The following is a 13,122-nucleotide window of genomic DNA, read 5'->3' as shown; positions in this document are numbered from 1 at the left end:
AATATAGATACAAATATAGATGTAATACATTTTTTCATATACGCTATGTATTTATTTGTTTTACTTGTAATTTTATAATTTGGATCATCCCGTGTGTTACACTGGATCTAAAACTAGTAAATATATATATCAACTTCCACAACATATAAGTTTGTTTTTTAAAAAGTGTGATTACAATGCAAAATTCATTTGAGTCTATAAAAATAATAGTCTTTCAATTTGAGTATCCTCAAATGATAAAATGAATCACTTTGAGTTGTTACAAAATTTCTTAACTATAACTAGTTCATAGAGTCGAAACCACGTCGCCACCATTACCATCGTCGCCAACTTTTGGTTGCCATTAAGGTTGTATCCGCCATCGTTTCTGACGTCTCCACCAACGTGGCCATTATCTCCACCGTTTTGTTGCAATTAGCTATCATAAATTAAATATAGTGACTGAACGTATTTTGATATATATACTTTTTATTTCCAAAACAACTTATTTGATGAAAAATCAATTTTGTTCATAACCCGTTTTGTTCTCAACAAAATAATGTTTTTTAAGTGACCCGTTATGAGTACCGAAATTCATTTTTTTTATTATAACTTTTGTATAATTCATAAATATTATTATATAAATAATATATAACTACTTTTATCATAATTTTATATACAATAAATGGTTGTATATACATAATATATAACTATTTTTATCATAATTTTATATACAATAAATATTACACAATTCTATAATTATTTAATACATTAAATTACAAATTATACGCTGTTTGTGGCGGTACAACAACCGTCAGGTGGCAACTAGCAGTATGGTTTCTCGGGGAATACCCAAGCCAAACTCTAAAGCTAGCATGGGCTCTGTTAAGAAAACTTAGTCTGGTCAGAGTGGGGCAACGGTCTCTCCAATTTAGAGAGTGCGGTGGCCTAAAAAAAAACGTTGTTCTAAAAAAATAGCCTTGTTTATACTCACGAGCCTGCTCGAGTTCGATAAGTGAAGCTCTAGCTTATTTATTAAACAAACTTATTTTAAAACTCGAGCCCATTTATGCTTGACTCAATTCAAGCTTTTAACGAGCTGACTCAACTCGTTGCACCCCTAGCAATCATGACAACTTTTCACTTGCCACCCTTAAAAATATACTAATTGTCACTTACAAAACTTACAAAACAACACTATAAAATGAACATAAATACAAACAAATATCAACTTGTGTAGTATTGTAGTAACCTTCTCTCTTTTAACAAACTGTATAACAACACTATAACTGATGGCAACACCACAACAAACAAATATTCCGGGCTGTAACTCCGGTACAGCCGCGGCGGAAGAAGAATTATTATTAGAAAGAAAAGACGAAAACCGTAGAATAATATTAACATGGAATGTGTTTAGTGAAGAAGCAAAGAAGTTTGGGTACATTGCAGGGCCAATGGTGGCTGTGACATTGTCACAGTTGTTGGTGCAAGTTATCACCATCATGATCGTCGGTCACAATGGCGAACTTGCGCTTTCGAGCACTTCCATTGCCATTTCCATTACTAGTGTCACTGCTTTCAGTTTACTTGTTAAGTTTTTTTTATAAGTTTGTTATGCTTTCATTTTAATGTCAATGATAATATATTTTTCTAGTTAGAAACGAGCCGAGCCGAGCCAAGCCTGAGCTTGATTCCTGAGTCGTTTTTTTCAAGCTGGAGCTTTGTTTGGGCTCGGCTTGTTTACTTTTTATTAATTAATTTATATACATTTTTTTTCTTTTTTAAACATAAATACTTGAGTTTACATCGAAATAGAAGGCATACAGGCAACAAGCTGCGATGCTAGTCCTTTTTAAATAACAAAACAGAGTCTTTTAAAAACTTATAACAATACTATTTATGACCCGTTGAGCTCGATTAGGTAGCTCCACATCTTCAGATGCAAGGATACCAAAAGTATCAAATGCAAATAGTGTAAACACGTGTTGGTTATCAAGACATGTTTTCTCGTCTTTAGTAACTTGCACGAAGCAGCTTTTAGCGCGGCTTGGCCCACAATTATACACCATTCCCCAATATTTTTATAAAATGAGCGAGATGGTATAAATATTTATTATTATTGTTATTATTATTATTATTATTATTATTATTATTATTTAAGAAACCTTAGCGAGCCTAAGTTTGTTATGCTTTGATTTTAATGTCAATGACAATTTAGTTTTCTAGTTAGAAAACTGATGGAGATGAGTAAACGAGACGAGTCCGAGCGTGTCTAGGCTCGAACTTGGCTTGTAGTCGTTATTATGTATTAATTAGTTTGTATGCATTTTTAATTATTTTTATATATTTTGAGAAAACCTTAATGAGCTGACCGAGTAGAAACTTAAAACATATACTAGGCTCATTAAAGCTTGACGAGGCTAAACGATCTTCTCATACAAGCAGAGCCTCAGCCACCGATGATGGCTGAGGGCCGATATTAAGATGGGCCCGAAATTTTTTAATATATATAAATAAATTTATATCGATATATATATTTTTCTACATTAAGAGATGGGTGATTCAGCTTTATAATATGCGCTTTTAAATCGCTTAAGCTCACAACAGGCCTAATTCAATCTGGTTAAACACTTAAGAAGCCCACATCAAATAGCCGGCGTGGACCTGGATAAGACAGTATAGTTTACGATAGAGGTGCACACAGAAACCAATTAACCGGTTTGTACCCGATTTCGTAACCGGTTATAACTAACCGGTCAATCCTAACTGATTACTAACCGATCCTAACCGCCGTTTGGTAACCGGTTTATAATATTGATTTTAAAATTGGTTATTAACCGGTTAACCGGTTTTTTTGGTTATTCTATTAAAAATCGGGTTTTTCCGGTTATTAACCAGTCCGGTCAAAACCGGTTACTATCCGACCCGAAAAACCGGTCTAACCGGTTATTTCCCGCCAAAAAAAAACGGTTAGAATATTAACCGGTTAATGGTTAACCAGTTAACCGATTTGTGCACCTCTAGTCTACGGGGCTCTCCAAATTTGGAGAGTGTGGTGGACTAACATATAAAGAAAGTCATCATTCCAAAAAGAAAAAAAAAAGCCTCTCGACCCGTTTAATTTGTTTTATGTTTGTTTATCGCTACAATAACTTTGTTTTGTTTATTGTTATCACAAAAATCTTCAATCTTTAAGAAAAAAATATCGTCTGCGGCACCCGAAATCTCAGAGACGGCCCTGCATGCATACAAGGCTCAAACTCGGGCTCGGGCTCGATAACTAAACGAGCTTTATTTGAGGCTTGGGAATTTGGGATTGATATATCTCGGCTTGTTTCAAGCTTTTTATCGATCAAATATAAACTATCCCACGAGCAGCTCGGCTCATTTGCTCCGATGATTATAAATTAAATCCCTACTCATCAACTATATTTTAATTTTTAAACATTTTGAACTTGCAGATGGGAATGGCAAGTGCACTAGAAACACTATGTGGACAAGCATATGGAGCTCAACAATACAACAAATTTGGAACTCAAGTTTACACAGCCATATTATCACTTCTACTAGTCTGCATTCCCTTATCTATAATATTATGGAACTACATGGAAAACATACTCGTCTTTACGGGCCAAAACCGATTAATATCGCACGAAGCTGGAAAACTCATAGCATGGCTTATACCTTCACTTTTTGCATGTGCAATACTTCAACCACTTAATAAATATTTCCAAATGCAAAGCATGCTGTTCCTATGCTCGTTAGCTCAACCGCGGTTTTATGCTTACATGTTCCTGTTTGTTGGGTTCTGGTACACAAAACCGGGTTGTAGAGTGTTGGAGCAGCTATATCAGTTGATATTACAATGTGGCTAGATGCGGTTTTCTTGTCGGTTTACATGAAGTATTCTTCGGCGTGTGAAGCAACCCGTGGTTCTGTATCGCTTGAGGTGTTGTATGGGATCAAAGACTTCTTTCGCTATGCTGTCCCGTCAGCCATCATGATGTGGTAAATTTTTAATCTATTATTTAGACTATACGTCTGACATGTCGTGTCTCAGGCTGTGAATTTATGTCACGACACGAAAACATGACCCGCGGGTTTGGTTGAACCTGTGAACCCATTTAGTTAAACGGGCTATTTTCAGGTCGAACCCGTCAGGTTCACGAGTTGACCCGTTTAACACATTTATTTTTTTTAACAGCTATTTTATGTAACAAATTAAATTGGTTTGGTAACTAATGTTAAATGTTAAAACAAAAAAAAATGACATAAAAAATTATAATTAAAATGTAATTGTTATATATACATTTTTATTTTTTTGTTGGAAAAGTTTAAATTTAAATTAATGATATTTGTAAAAAAAACCTTTTAGGTTAAACGGGCCGTGTTCGGGTCAACCCGTGAATATGTGTCTTATCGGGTTAACGTGTCTGACACGATTTTTCGGTTTGGGTCCGTGTAAAATTTTAGGGGTTCACGTCAGGTTGGACTCGTCAAGAAGTCAACCCGTAAACAAGATATAATTTCTAAACATGACTTGCAGTCTTGAATCTTGGTCATATGAGTCTCTAATATTGATGTCCGGTCTTCTACCGAATCCAGAGCTTGAAACTTCAGTTCTTTCTATATGGTACATCACAAACTCTTTTAACTTTTTAAACATTAACAATCTCTATATGCCAAAATAGTTATGATATTAATAATTTCTTGTTCAACAGTCTCAGTACTATTGCTACATTTTATTCCATATCATACGGGTTCGGGGCTGGCATCAGGTTCGTAATTCGTAAACTCATACTTTTCGTACAACTAACGAGTTAAACACGATTAAAAAAACTAAATTGAAACTTGATGGCACTGTCAGCACTAGAGTCTCGAATGAGCTAGGGGCCGAGAACCCACAAGGTGCTCGTGTGGCAGTCAATGCTGTTCTTATTATTGCCATTGTCGAGACGAGTATCGTTAGCATAAGCGTGTTTATCAGTCGACATGTTTTCGGATACATTTTCACGAACGAGAAGGAAGTTATCGATTATGTCACGAAAATGGCACCTCTTCTAAGCCTAAATATTATTATGGAGTCGTGTATGGCAATCTTGCACCCCCTTCCGGTCCAGTTGTTAACTCCATCCTCAAAATCAGGGTTATCTATGATGTTCCCGTCATCAGTATATAAACATGACGAAATTTTATCCTACGAATTAAAACGTAGTTTATGAAATCAAAATAAGTCCAACGGGTTACAAAGTTCAAAACTTGTCAAGTTATTTGATTCTGGTTCACTTTCAGGTTATATATTTAAATATTTTTTTTTTATTTTAAAATATGGCAGTTTGCCTGCCACTTTATTGTAATTGTTTTTGAAAATTCATTAAAAAATGCAGTGTAATGAAATACATATACTACATGTATGTAGTATAACCTTCTACATTAGTACGTTACATATACTGCATATATTTGTGGTATATTATATACCGCATATATATACAGTATATGTAATGTACTAATGTAGTAGGTTATGCTGCATATATGTGATATATATACTACTACATATATGCGGTATATGTATATATCACGTATATGTAGTATAACCTACTACATTAGTACGTTACATATACTGTGTGTATACACACACACACACACAGTATATGTAACGTACTAATGTAGTAGGTTATACTACATATATGTGATATATATACTACCACATATATGCGGTATATGTATACATTACATATATGTAGTATATATATTTCATTATACTGCATATATGTTGTATGGAGTTCTCTAGTCACGAATAATGAATTCTCTCATGATTCTTGTCCTTTGTCGGTTATAGGTGTTGCGAGAGGAGTCGGATGGCAACATTTAGGAGCTTACATTAATCTTGCAGCATTTTATCTAGCCGGGATCCCCGTTGCTGCTATATTGGGGTTCTGCACCTCGCTGCGAGGAATGGGCCTATGGATCGGGATACTGGTGGACACATTTATACAAGTTACTCTTCTCGGTATTGTATCGATTCGCACAAATTATGAAAAACAGGTATATATGAATATATGATATTATGATCTACTTCCAACATAACTAGAAAAACTAGTCAAGTAATTAGCCGTGTTTTTTAATATATGTACGACGTTTTTATCGTGTAGGTGGCGATGGTGAGGGCGAGGTTATTCGAGGAAGAACCCGCGTTAACGAGCCCGAGAGTTTAGTTAAATGAAAATGGTACTAGTTTTGTTAATATGCCCATGTTAGAAATTTTAGTCTCATATGATATCTGTTTCATTAATAATTTGGGTGTGAATAAATATAAAAAAATATACAATATATATCACATTATTCCAATGATTTATATACAATGCATATATGAATTCTTCATTTCTTGGACATCATCTTCTTAAATTCTTCAAAATCAACGAATCCATCGCCGTCAGAATCGACAGACTTAATCATATTCGCGCAGTTTTCGACGGTGTAATTCTCCCCTAACCGGCTCAATATTTGTTGCAACTCGTTGGCCGAGATCACGCCATTGTTGTTTAGATCATAGAGTTTAAATGCTTCCTTGAGATCGCTCATCTCGTCGCATTCTGCAACTCCTTTGCAGAATGCGATAAACTCATAAAGGCTAATGAAACCATCGGAGTCTGCATCGATATCAGTCATTACTCCTTCACCTCGTCGTGAGACGTGTCGGATCCAAGGGATTTCAGGATGCCTATTAGCTCGTCCTCGGAGATTTTACCGTCGCCATTGAGGTCGAATCGGTTGAATATTTTGATTACTTCTTCTTTGTCTGTTGGGAATATTGATTGTTTGTTATTTTCTGGCGCCATTTTGTTTTGTTTTTTGGCTTTTGGTTGATATGGGAATGATGTAGTTGTGATAGATATCGATAATGTAAGGTATACCTGTTAGTTTGCTAAAATTGCGGTCAAAAATTTCAAATAAATTTTACTAATATAAACTTTTGTACAATTTTATCACCTAAAGAAATTAAAAAGAGTAAACTGCAGTTTTCGTTCATCTGGTTTGTCCAAATTTGCGCTTTTAGTCCAATAGTTTTGAATTTGCGATTTTCGTACCTGTGGTTTCCATTTACTTGCAATTAAACCCCATTTTACTAACTCCGTTAAGTCTGGTCGTTAAACCCATCAGCATGCAGGGGCAGTTTTGTCCTTTTTCTCCCAAAATAAACCACACTCCTAATTCGGAAGCTGATGGGCACGTGAAGGGCACGCTGATGGGTTTAATAACCAGACTTCACAGAATTAGTGAATTCGGGTTTAATTGCAAGTAAAATGAAACCACGGGGACAAAAATTGCAAATTTAAAACTATTAGACAAAAACCGAAAATTTGAACAAACCACAAAAACTAAACAACAGTTTACTCAATTAAAAATATAAAAACTAAAAGTGGGTGGATTAATATATTACTCTATTACAAAAATGAAAAGGTAAAATAAAAAGGAAATATTTACATGTATAAGTCAAGTACACGTGTATTATGTTTTTAATATTACTTAATCTTGTGCTCGTATCATATCCGAATACTGAAATTTGAATCAAGTTGTATTATAATATTCTTGCATTTTAAAAGTAGATAAATCTATCTCGATGAGTCATCAACTGAGGAAATGGAAGAAAAAGGAGGGATGGAATATGTTGTGTTCCCGAGTTTCATTTAAAAAAGGAAAAGGAAGGATAATTTAAAAGAGGTGTTCCCGAGTTTCATTTTTAGGGATACAAATAGTGAGTAACCAGGACCGACCGTTAAAAATAAGGGTTGGCTAAACATACCTCACCCGGCCACTCATTGAATTTCCATCCTATTCTCCCTATAAAGCATTAAATCAACGGCTTTTTTTGTCTTTAGTGTGAAAAGATAGAAATATTACTGATATAACAAGTTGAAGAGGATGCAACAACTTAAAAACATTAGGGCAGATAGAAATATAAACACGACAAGAAACTCACGTTAAACAGACCCAACGTTGAACATTTTGCTTGAAACAATATATATATATATATATATATATATATATATATATCATCTTTAACAATATATAGTTTATAAAAATTTTAAAACAACACAATACAATACAAAAAGGATATCAGATTATCAGTTAATCACTACAGGTAACCAATTTGTATAAATAGAGTTTAGTATTCTCATAATCTTGACAGACCACATTATTCAACCAAATCGAAAATTACAAGCAGATATCAAAACCGATTTAGGCTACTAAATAACTGTAAAAACCGACCGATTAGTAGGTGTAGCCCTTGACAAACATTCCGGTCTTAGCATCCTCGCTTTCACCTTCAGCGGAATACTTTCCAAGCTGGGCCAACGAGTTTGCTTTTGCACGGGCCAAAAGCGCTTTCTGGCCCGCTTCTACATTCTCGGGCCGTCCTTGCCATGCCTTGAGCACGGAGTTTTGAAGTGCACGCGCGTAAGAGAAGGATACGTGCCACGGGTTTGGACTTTGGTTCATTGCATGTAGGTTTAGTGTAGCTTCCATTTCTGATTGTCCTCCTGACAAAAACTACATAACCAAAATATATTATTTAGAAACTACTTAATTTAAAGGGTTAATAAAACCATTCAGTTAAACTTGCTTTTATATTTTTGTCATTAATAGAAAAACCTTCAATTTTTTAATGACGTGGCAGCGTGACATGTCATCACTTTACTTGCCATGAGTGACAAAAAGGTGAAAATTTGAAAGTATGTTACACACAATGACAAAAAGGTGAAATTTTGAAAGTTGCATTTTGATGCAATAACCCCTAATTTTAGGCATGCAAATGAACAAAACATTCAGTGAACCGCTCAACGGGAAGTTCGTTTATCTAGTAAACGAACGAACATGAAAGAAACATTTTGTTTATTTGATTAAACGAACAAGAACATGACCACATGTTTCCTTCGTTCATTTACATTCTTGAACGTTCGTTGACTTCGTTCATATATGTTTATGTTTGTTCAATTATGTCATTCGTTTGTGTCTGTTTACATTCATAAACTGTTCGTTAGATTTTTAACGAATGAAGATGAGTGAAAACGAACATGTTCATTTCTTAACGAACAAACGGACAAAATAAAAATCAAACATAATAAAATAAATAAATAAACTGTTCGAATAATTGCTCATGCTTGTGTTCAACTAAAGTTAAATGAACGAACATGAACATGCCCACGCTCGTGTTCAGTCGGTTCGTTTACAACTTACAAGCCGACCTAATTTTAATACAATAAATAAATAAACTGTTCGAATAATTGTTCATGTTTGTGTTCGACTAAAGTTAAATGAACGAACATGAACATGCCCACGTTCGTGTCCGTTCGGTTCGTTTACAACTTACAAGCCGACCTAGTTTTAATACAATTATAATCCAAAATTTTTAACAAAAAGATTCCAAAGGTTCAATGCGTTAAAAACAGGGCAGCTTTGACCCGTTCCAAAACTTTTACTTGAACCCATTTGACCACAGGATCCAAATTGAGTTGTTAACCAAGTAAATTGGTCAAATTACCATCTAAAGTAGTCAAAATACATACCATGATTCCGGGAACCGCAGGTGGGACCCGCCTCTTGAGCATGGTGAGCGTGTATTTAGCAATAGTTTCAGGGTCAGCCTTTTCTTTATGATCTGCCCCGGGTGTAACCATACTGGGCTTCAGCAAAATTCCTTCAAACAAAACATTGTTTTCTGCTAAGTAATGGAAAACCTCGGCCCAAACTCTTTCAGCTACTTCAAGTGTCGTGTCAATCGAGTGGTCCCCGTCAAGCAGGATCTCGGGCTCCACTATTGGCACCAACCCATTGTCCTATATATCACACGTTTAGTCAAAGTTTAAAAAGTCAACTAAACTGATTGCAGGCAAACAAACCTGAGAAATAGCAGCGTAACGTGCGAGTCCCCATGCAGCTTCTTTCACAGCCAAAGCAGACGGACCACACGGGATGCTGACAACAGTTCTCCTAGAAAATAACATAAGATGATAATTAATTATAATATTAAATACTATGTAGTACTAATATTATCTGCATACTTATATGATATATCGATATATATAACGCACCATTTAGCAAAACGAGCTCCTTGATTGTAATACTCGGCTGATCTAGAAGCCAACCCGTCTAACCCTTGACACCAAGATTCATTGTTGGATCCTGGTAATGGAACCAAACCCTGAAAAACATGAAACATATAATTATACGATTAATGAACTGTTAACAAGAATCTTGAACTATGGGTCCTACCTTATCGACTTTGATTCCGGGTACAATGTTCTGTTCACGCAAGCAGTCAACCATTTTCTTTCCATCTGTAGTTGACTGATATAGTGTTTCTTCAAATAGGATGGAACCCGAGATGTATTGACCTAAGCCCGGTGTGGTCAACAGAAGTTGTCTGTAGGCTTGTCTGTTGGTTTCAGTGTTTTCTAATCCAATTGATGCTAATCTTTTTCCACATGTTGCATTTGATTCATCAATTGCTAGGATACCACGACCCGGTGATGCAATCGTTTTCTAATCCAAAAAGGTAAAAAACATTTAGTAATTTACCAAAGATTAAATGTAATTATGTAATTGCTTCTAAATGATATAAAATATAAGCTTCACTTCATTTTAACACAATTATCATTTAGAAATAGAATAAAAAAGCTAGGTACATGAGCAGTATAAAATAGAATCATATTCAGTGCATAATAAAAAGTCAACAAAGAAGCATCACTTTTGAAAAATAAAGCAGTCAAGATCACATTAAAAAATAAAAATACTCTCCATTGTGCAAAAAAAAACATGTGTGGATATGACAAGTCAGAATAGACTTTGCCTGCACGACAATGGTACGAAGTGACAGGCCTGCAGTTTGACCTATCTATTCGACTCGTATAGGCTTGACATCTCGTACCATGACCCAGTGACACAATTGTTTTATAATCCAAAAAGTTGGTAATTTACCAAAGATCAAATGTAATTGCTTCAAAATGTTACATACTTCATTTCAAATTATCATAAATACCATTTTAGAAAAGAGATTTAAAAGCTATGTAAATGAGCAGTATAAAATAGAATCATGTTCAGTGCATTAAAAAAGTCAACAAAGAAGCAACACTTTTGAAAAAGAAAGCAGGCAAGATCATGTTCAAGAATAAATATAGTGTCCATTGTACAAAAAAAGGCATATTTAATATGACCACACAGCCTACCACAACAGTTACCCAACTAACAATAATAAAAGGAATATGTTATTAGGACACCAGCCCCTCTCCTAGACACCAGCGTATCCGGTCCTATACAAGTCGAATAGACTTTGTGTGCACGAAAATGGTACGGAAGTGCCAGACCTGCAGTTTGACCTGTCTATTCGACTCGTATACGCTTGGCGTCTCGTACCTATACAATCCCTATAGCCCTATACGACTCATTAATGACTAGACTTGCATGCTGTCTAGGATTTTTTGGGTGAAAGAAGTATATGTGAAGGGATATAAGATTCTACCAAAAATTCTATGGCGCGATGCAATGTTCAACTGAAAATTATTTTACGCGATGTAATATTACCAATATTATTGATGCGATGTAATATTCTATCGAAAATTATTTGACGTGATGTAATATTCTACCGAAAATGAGATAAATAGGACTATAAGTTTATTCATTTTACCCATTTTACCCATTCTTGTTTTCTCTGATTATCTCTAGGGAAGTAAACGAGCTGAGCCCGAGCTTGACTAGGCTCGAGATTGGCTCGTTTAATTTACAAAGAGCTCTAGCTCGGCTCCTACTTATTATTTATTGTATATATATTTTAAATTATTTATATATATATTTTATATATAATATTTAGTTGTTTTTATCATAATTTTATATATAATAACAATTATTAAATTAAAATTAAAAATAAATAAATAATAGTCACATTTAGATTCGCGATCCCACTAGTGAAGCTCGAGCTTAGGCTCGTTTATTAAACAAGCTTATTTTTCGAGCTTGTCTCAGAGTGGCTTGTTTACACCTCTAAATTTATGTGTCATACTATAAAATTATAAACAAATATCCATTTTCAATTACAGTAAACCCTAAGATCTGATTCCAACACTAACAAACAAATCCGTTGAATTAATCACAATATCAGATCAACTATTTAAAACTCAATACATAAAAACAAAATGAATGAATGAATGAATTAAAGACGGTACGTACGTACGTACGTAACAGAAAGTGTAACAAACAAACTGTCTAACTGACTTACGGCGGTTTGAACGAGTTCTTCGGAGTAAGATCCGGCTGCACGGATGACGGACACGTGATTGGCACGTGACCGAGGACGTTGCTGTTGTTGTTGATTGAAGGATCGTTGACTGATTGAAGAAGATGAGTTTAGTTTTACAAAACTTAATGCAGACGCCATTGATGATGATGATGATGATGATGATGATCTGAGAGTGTGTGTATATATATATGTGCGTGTGTTAATATGATAAATAAAAATAAATATAAAGGGAGTTGGTGTGTGGGAGAGTCCGCATATATATAATAAGACGAAGGTGGTGTGCGGAACTACCTATTATTATTATTATTATTATTATTATTATTAGGGAAACCCCCCCAAAATGTCCCATTGATAGAACCCTTTAAATTCAAGTTTCTTGTTTTGTTCCTTACATATCTCGTCTCCGGCGATGCATTACGGGAAGATGGGTTGGAGAACACATCGTGGACTGCTTGATCTGGCCACACGTCATTATCTGATTGGTTTAACTAACACATCGCCCGGAATACTAAACGCATCGCCGGAGACGAGATATGTAAGGGACAAAACAAGAAACCCCTTTAGAATTTATAATTTATATTTGATCCATTAGTTGAGTCTTTCATGACGTGAATTTAAAGGGATAAATTTGGAATCTTCTTCTCAAAGAGACATTTTGGGAATTTTCCGTTCTTCTTCTTCTTATTATTATTATTATTATTATTATTATTATTATTAACGTGGTGGTGGTAGGTGTAATGTTATATTAGTGGGACGATTTTACCCTTTCAGTGGTATCATAAAGTCATAATATAAAACTTTCCAGACGTTGTGCATTGAGTTAACAAATAGTTGTGGAGGCCGGCCTC

General features: G+C 34.9%; 1 protein-coding gene and 2 pseudogenes across 2 annotated transcripts; 1 reads left to right on the top strand and 2 right to left on the bottom strand.

The window, feature by feature from the left end:
• Positions 1-1,271: 1,271 nt before the first annotated feature.
• On the top strand, positions 1,272-6,194 carry LOC143570726 (protein DETOXIFICATION 14-like; annotated as a pseudogene). The gene is made up of 7 exons (XR_013141984.1): positions 1,272-1,568; positions 3,441-3,987; positions 4,526-4,612; positions 4,701-4,757; positions 4,847-5,083; positions 5,817-6,024; positions 6,132-6,194. The product of XR_013141984.1 is annotated as a protein DETOXIFICATION 14-like (transcript).
• LOC143570716 (uncharacterized) lies at positions 6,107-6,850 on the bottom strand (annotated as a pseudogene).
• A 1,259-nt stretch (positions 6,851-8,109) lies between these two features.
• LOC143570715 (fructose-bisphosphate aldolase 3, chloroplastic-like) lies at positions 8,110-12,413 on the bottom strand. Its single transcript, XM_077056297.1, has 6 exons — positions 12,254-12,413; positions 10,255-10,524; positions 10,074-10,183; positions 9,882-9,972; positions 9,549-9,818; positions 8,110-8,532 (listed from the first exon to the last, which is right to left on the bottom strand). The coding sequence occupies exons 1-6, from the start codon at positions 12,410-12,412 to the stop codon at positions 8,254-8,256; spliced, it is 1,179 nt and encodes a 392-aa protein (XP_076912412.1). The 5' UTR covers position 12,413; the 3' UTR covers positions 8,110-8,253.
• Between the last annotated feature and the right edge of the window lie 709 nt (positions 12,414-13,122).

Source organism: Bidens hawaiensis, unplaced genomic scaffold (genome assembly GCF_021521415.1).
Source record: "Bidens hawaiensis isolate Kalapana, Puna unplaced genomic scaffold, B.hawaiensis_p1.1 tig00025021_1, whole genome shotgun sequence".
Lineage (NCBI taxonomy): Eukaryota > Viridiplantae > Streptophyta > Magnoliopsida > Asterales > Asteraceae > Bidens > Bidens hawaiensis.
Note: the sequence above shows the minus strand (reverse complement) of the source record. Positions and strands in the feature narration are given on the sequence as shown.

Excerpts from the sequence above, each read along its gene's own strand:
- LOC143570715 (XM_077056297.1), bottom strand. The coding sequence starts at position 12,412 with ATGGCGTCTGCATTAAGTTTTGTAAAACTAAACTCATCTTCTTCAATC. Across the intron at positions 9,819-9,881 it reads GTTACGCTGCTATTTCTCAG|GACAATGGGTTGGTGCCAAT; the intron begins GTTTGTTTGCCT and ends TGTGATATATAG. Across the intron at positions 8,533-9,548 it reads CTGCGGTTCCCGGAATCATG|TTTTTGTCAGGAGGACAATC; the intron begins GTATGTATTTTG and ends TTGGTTATGTAG.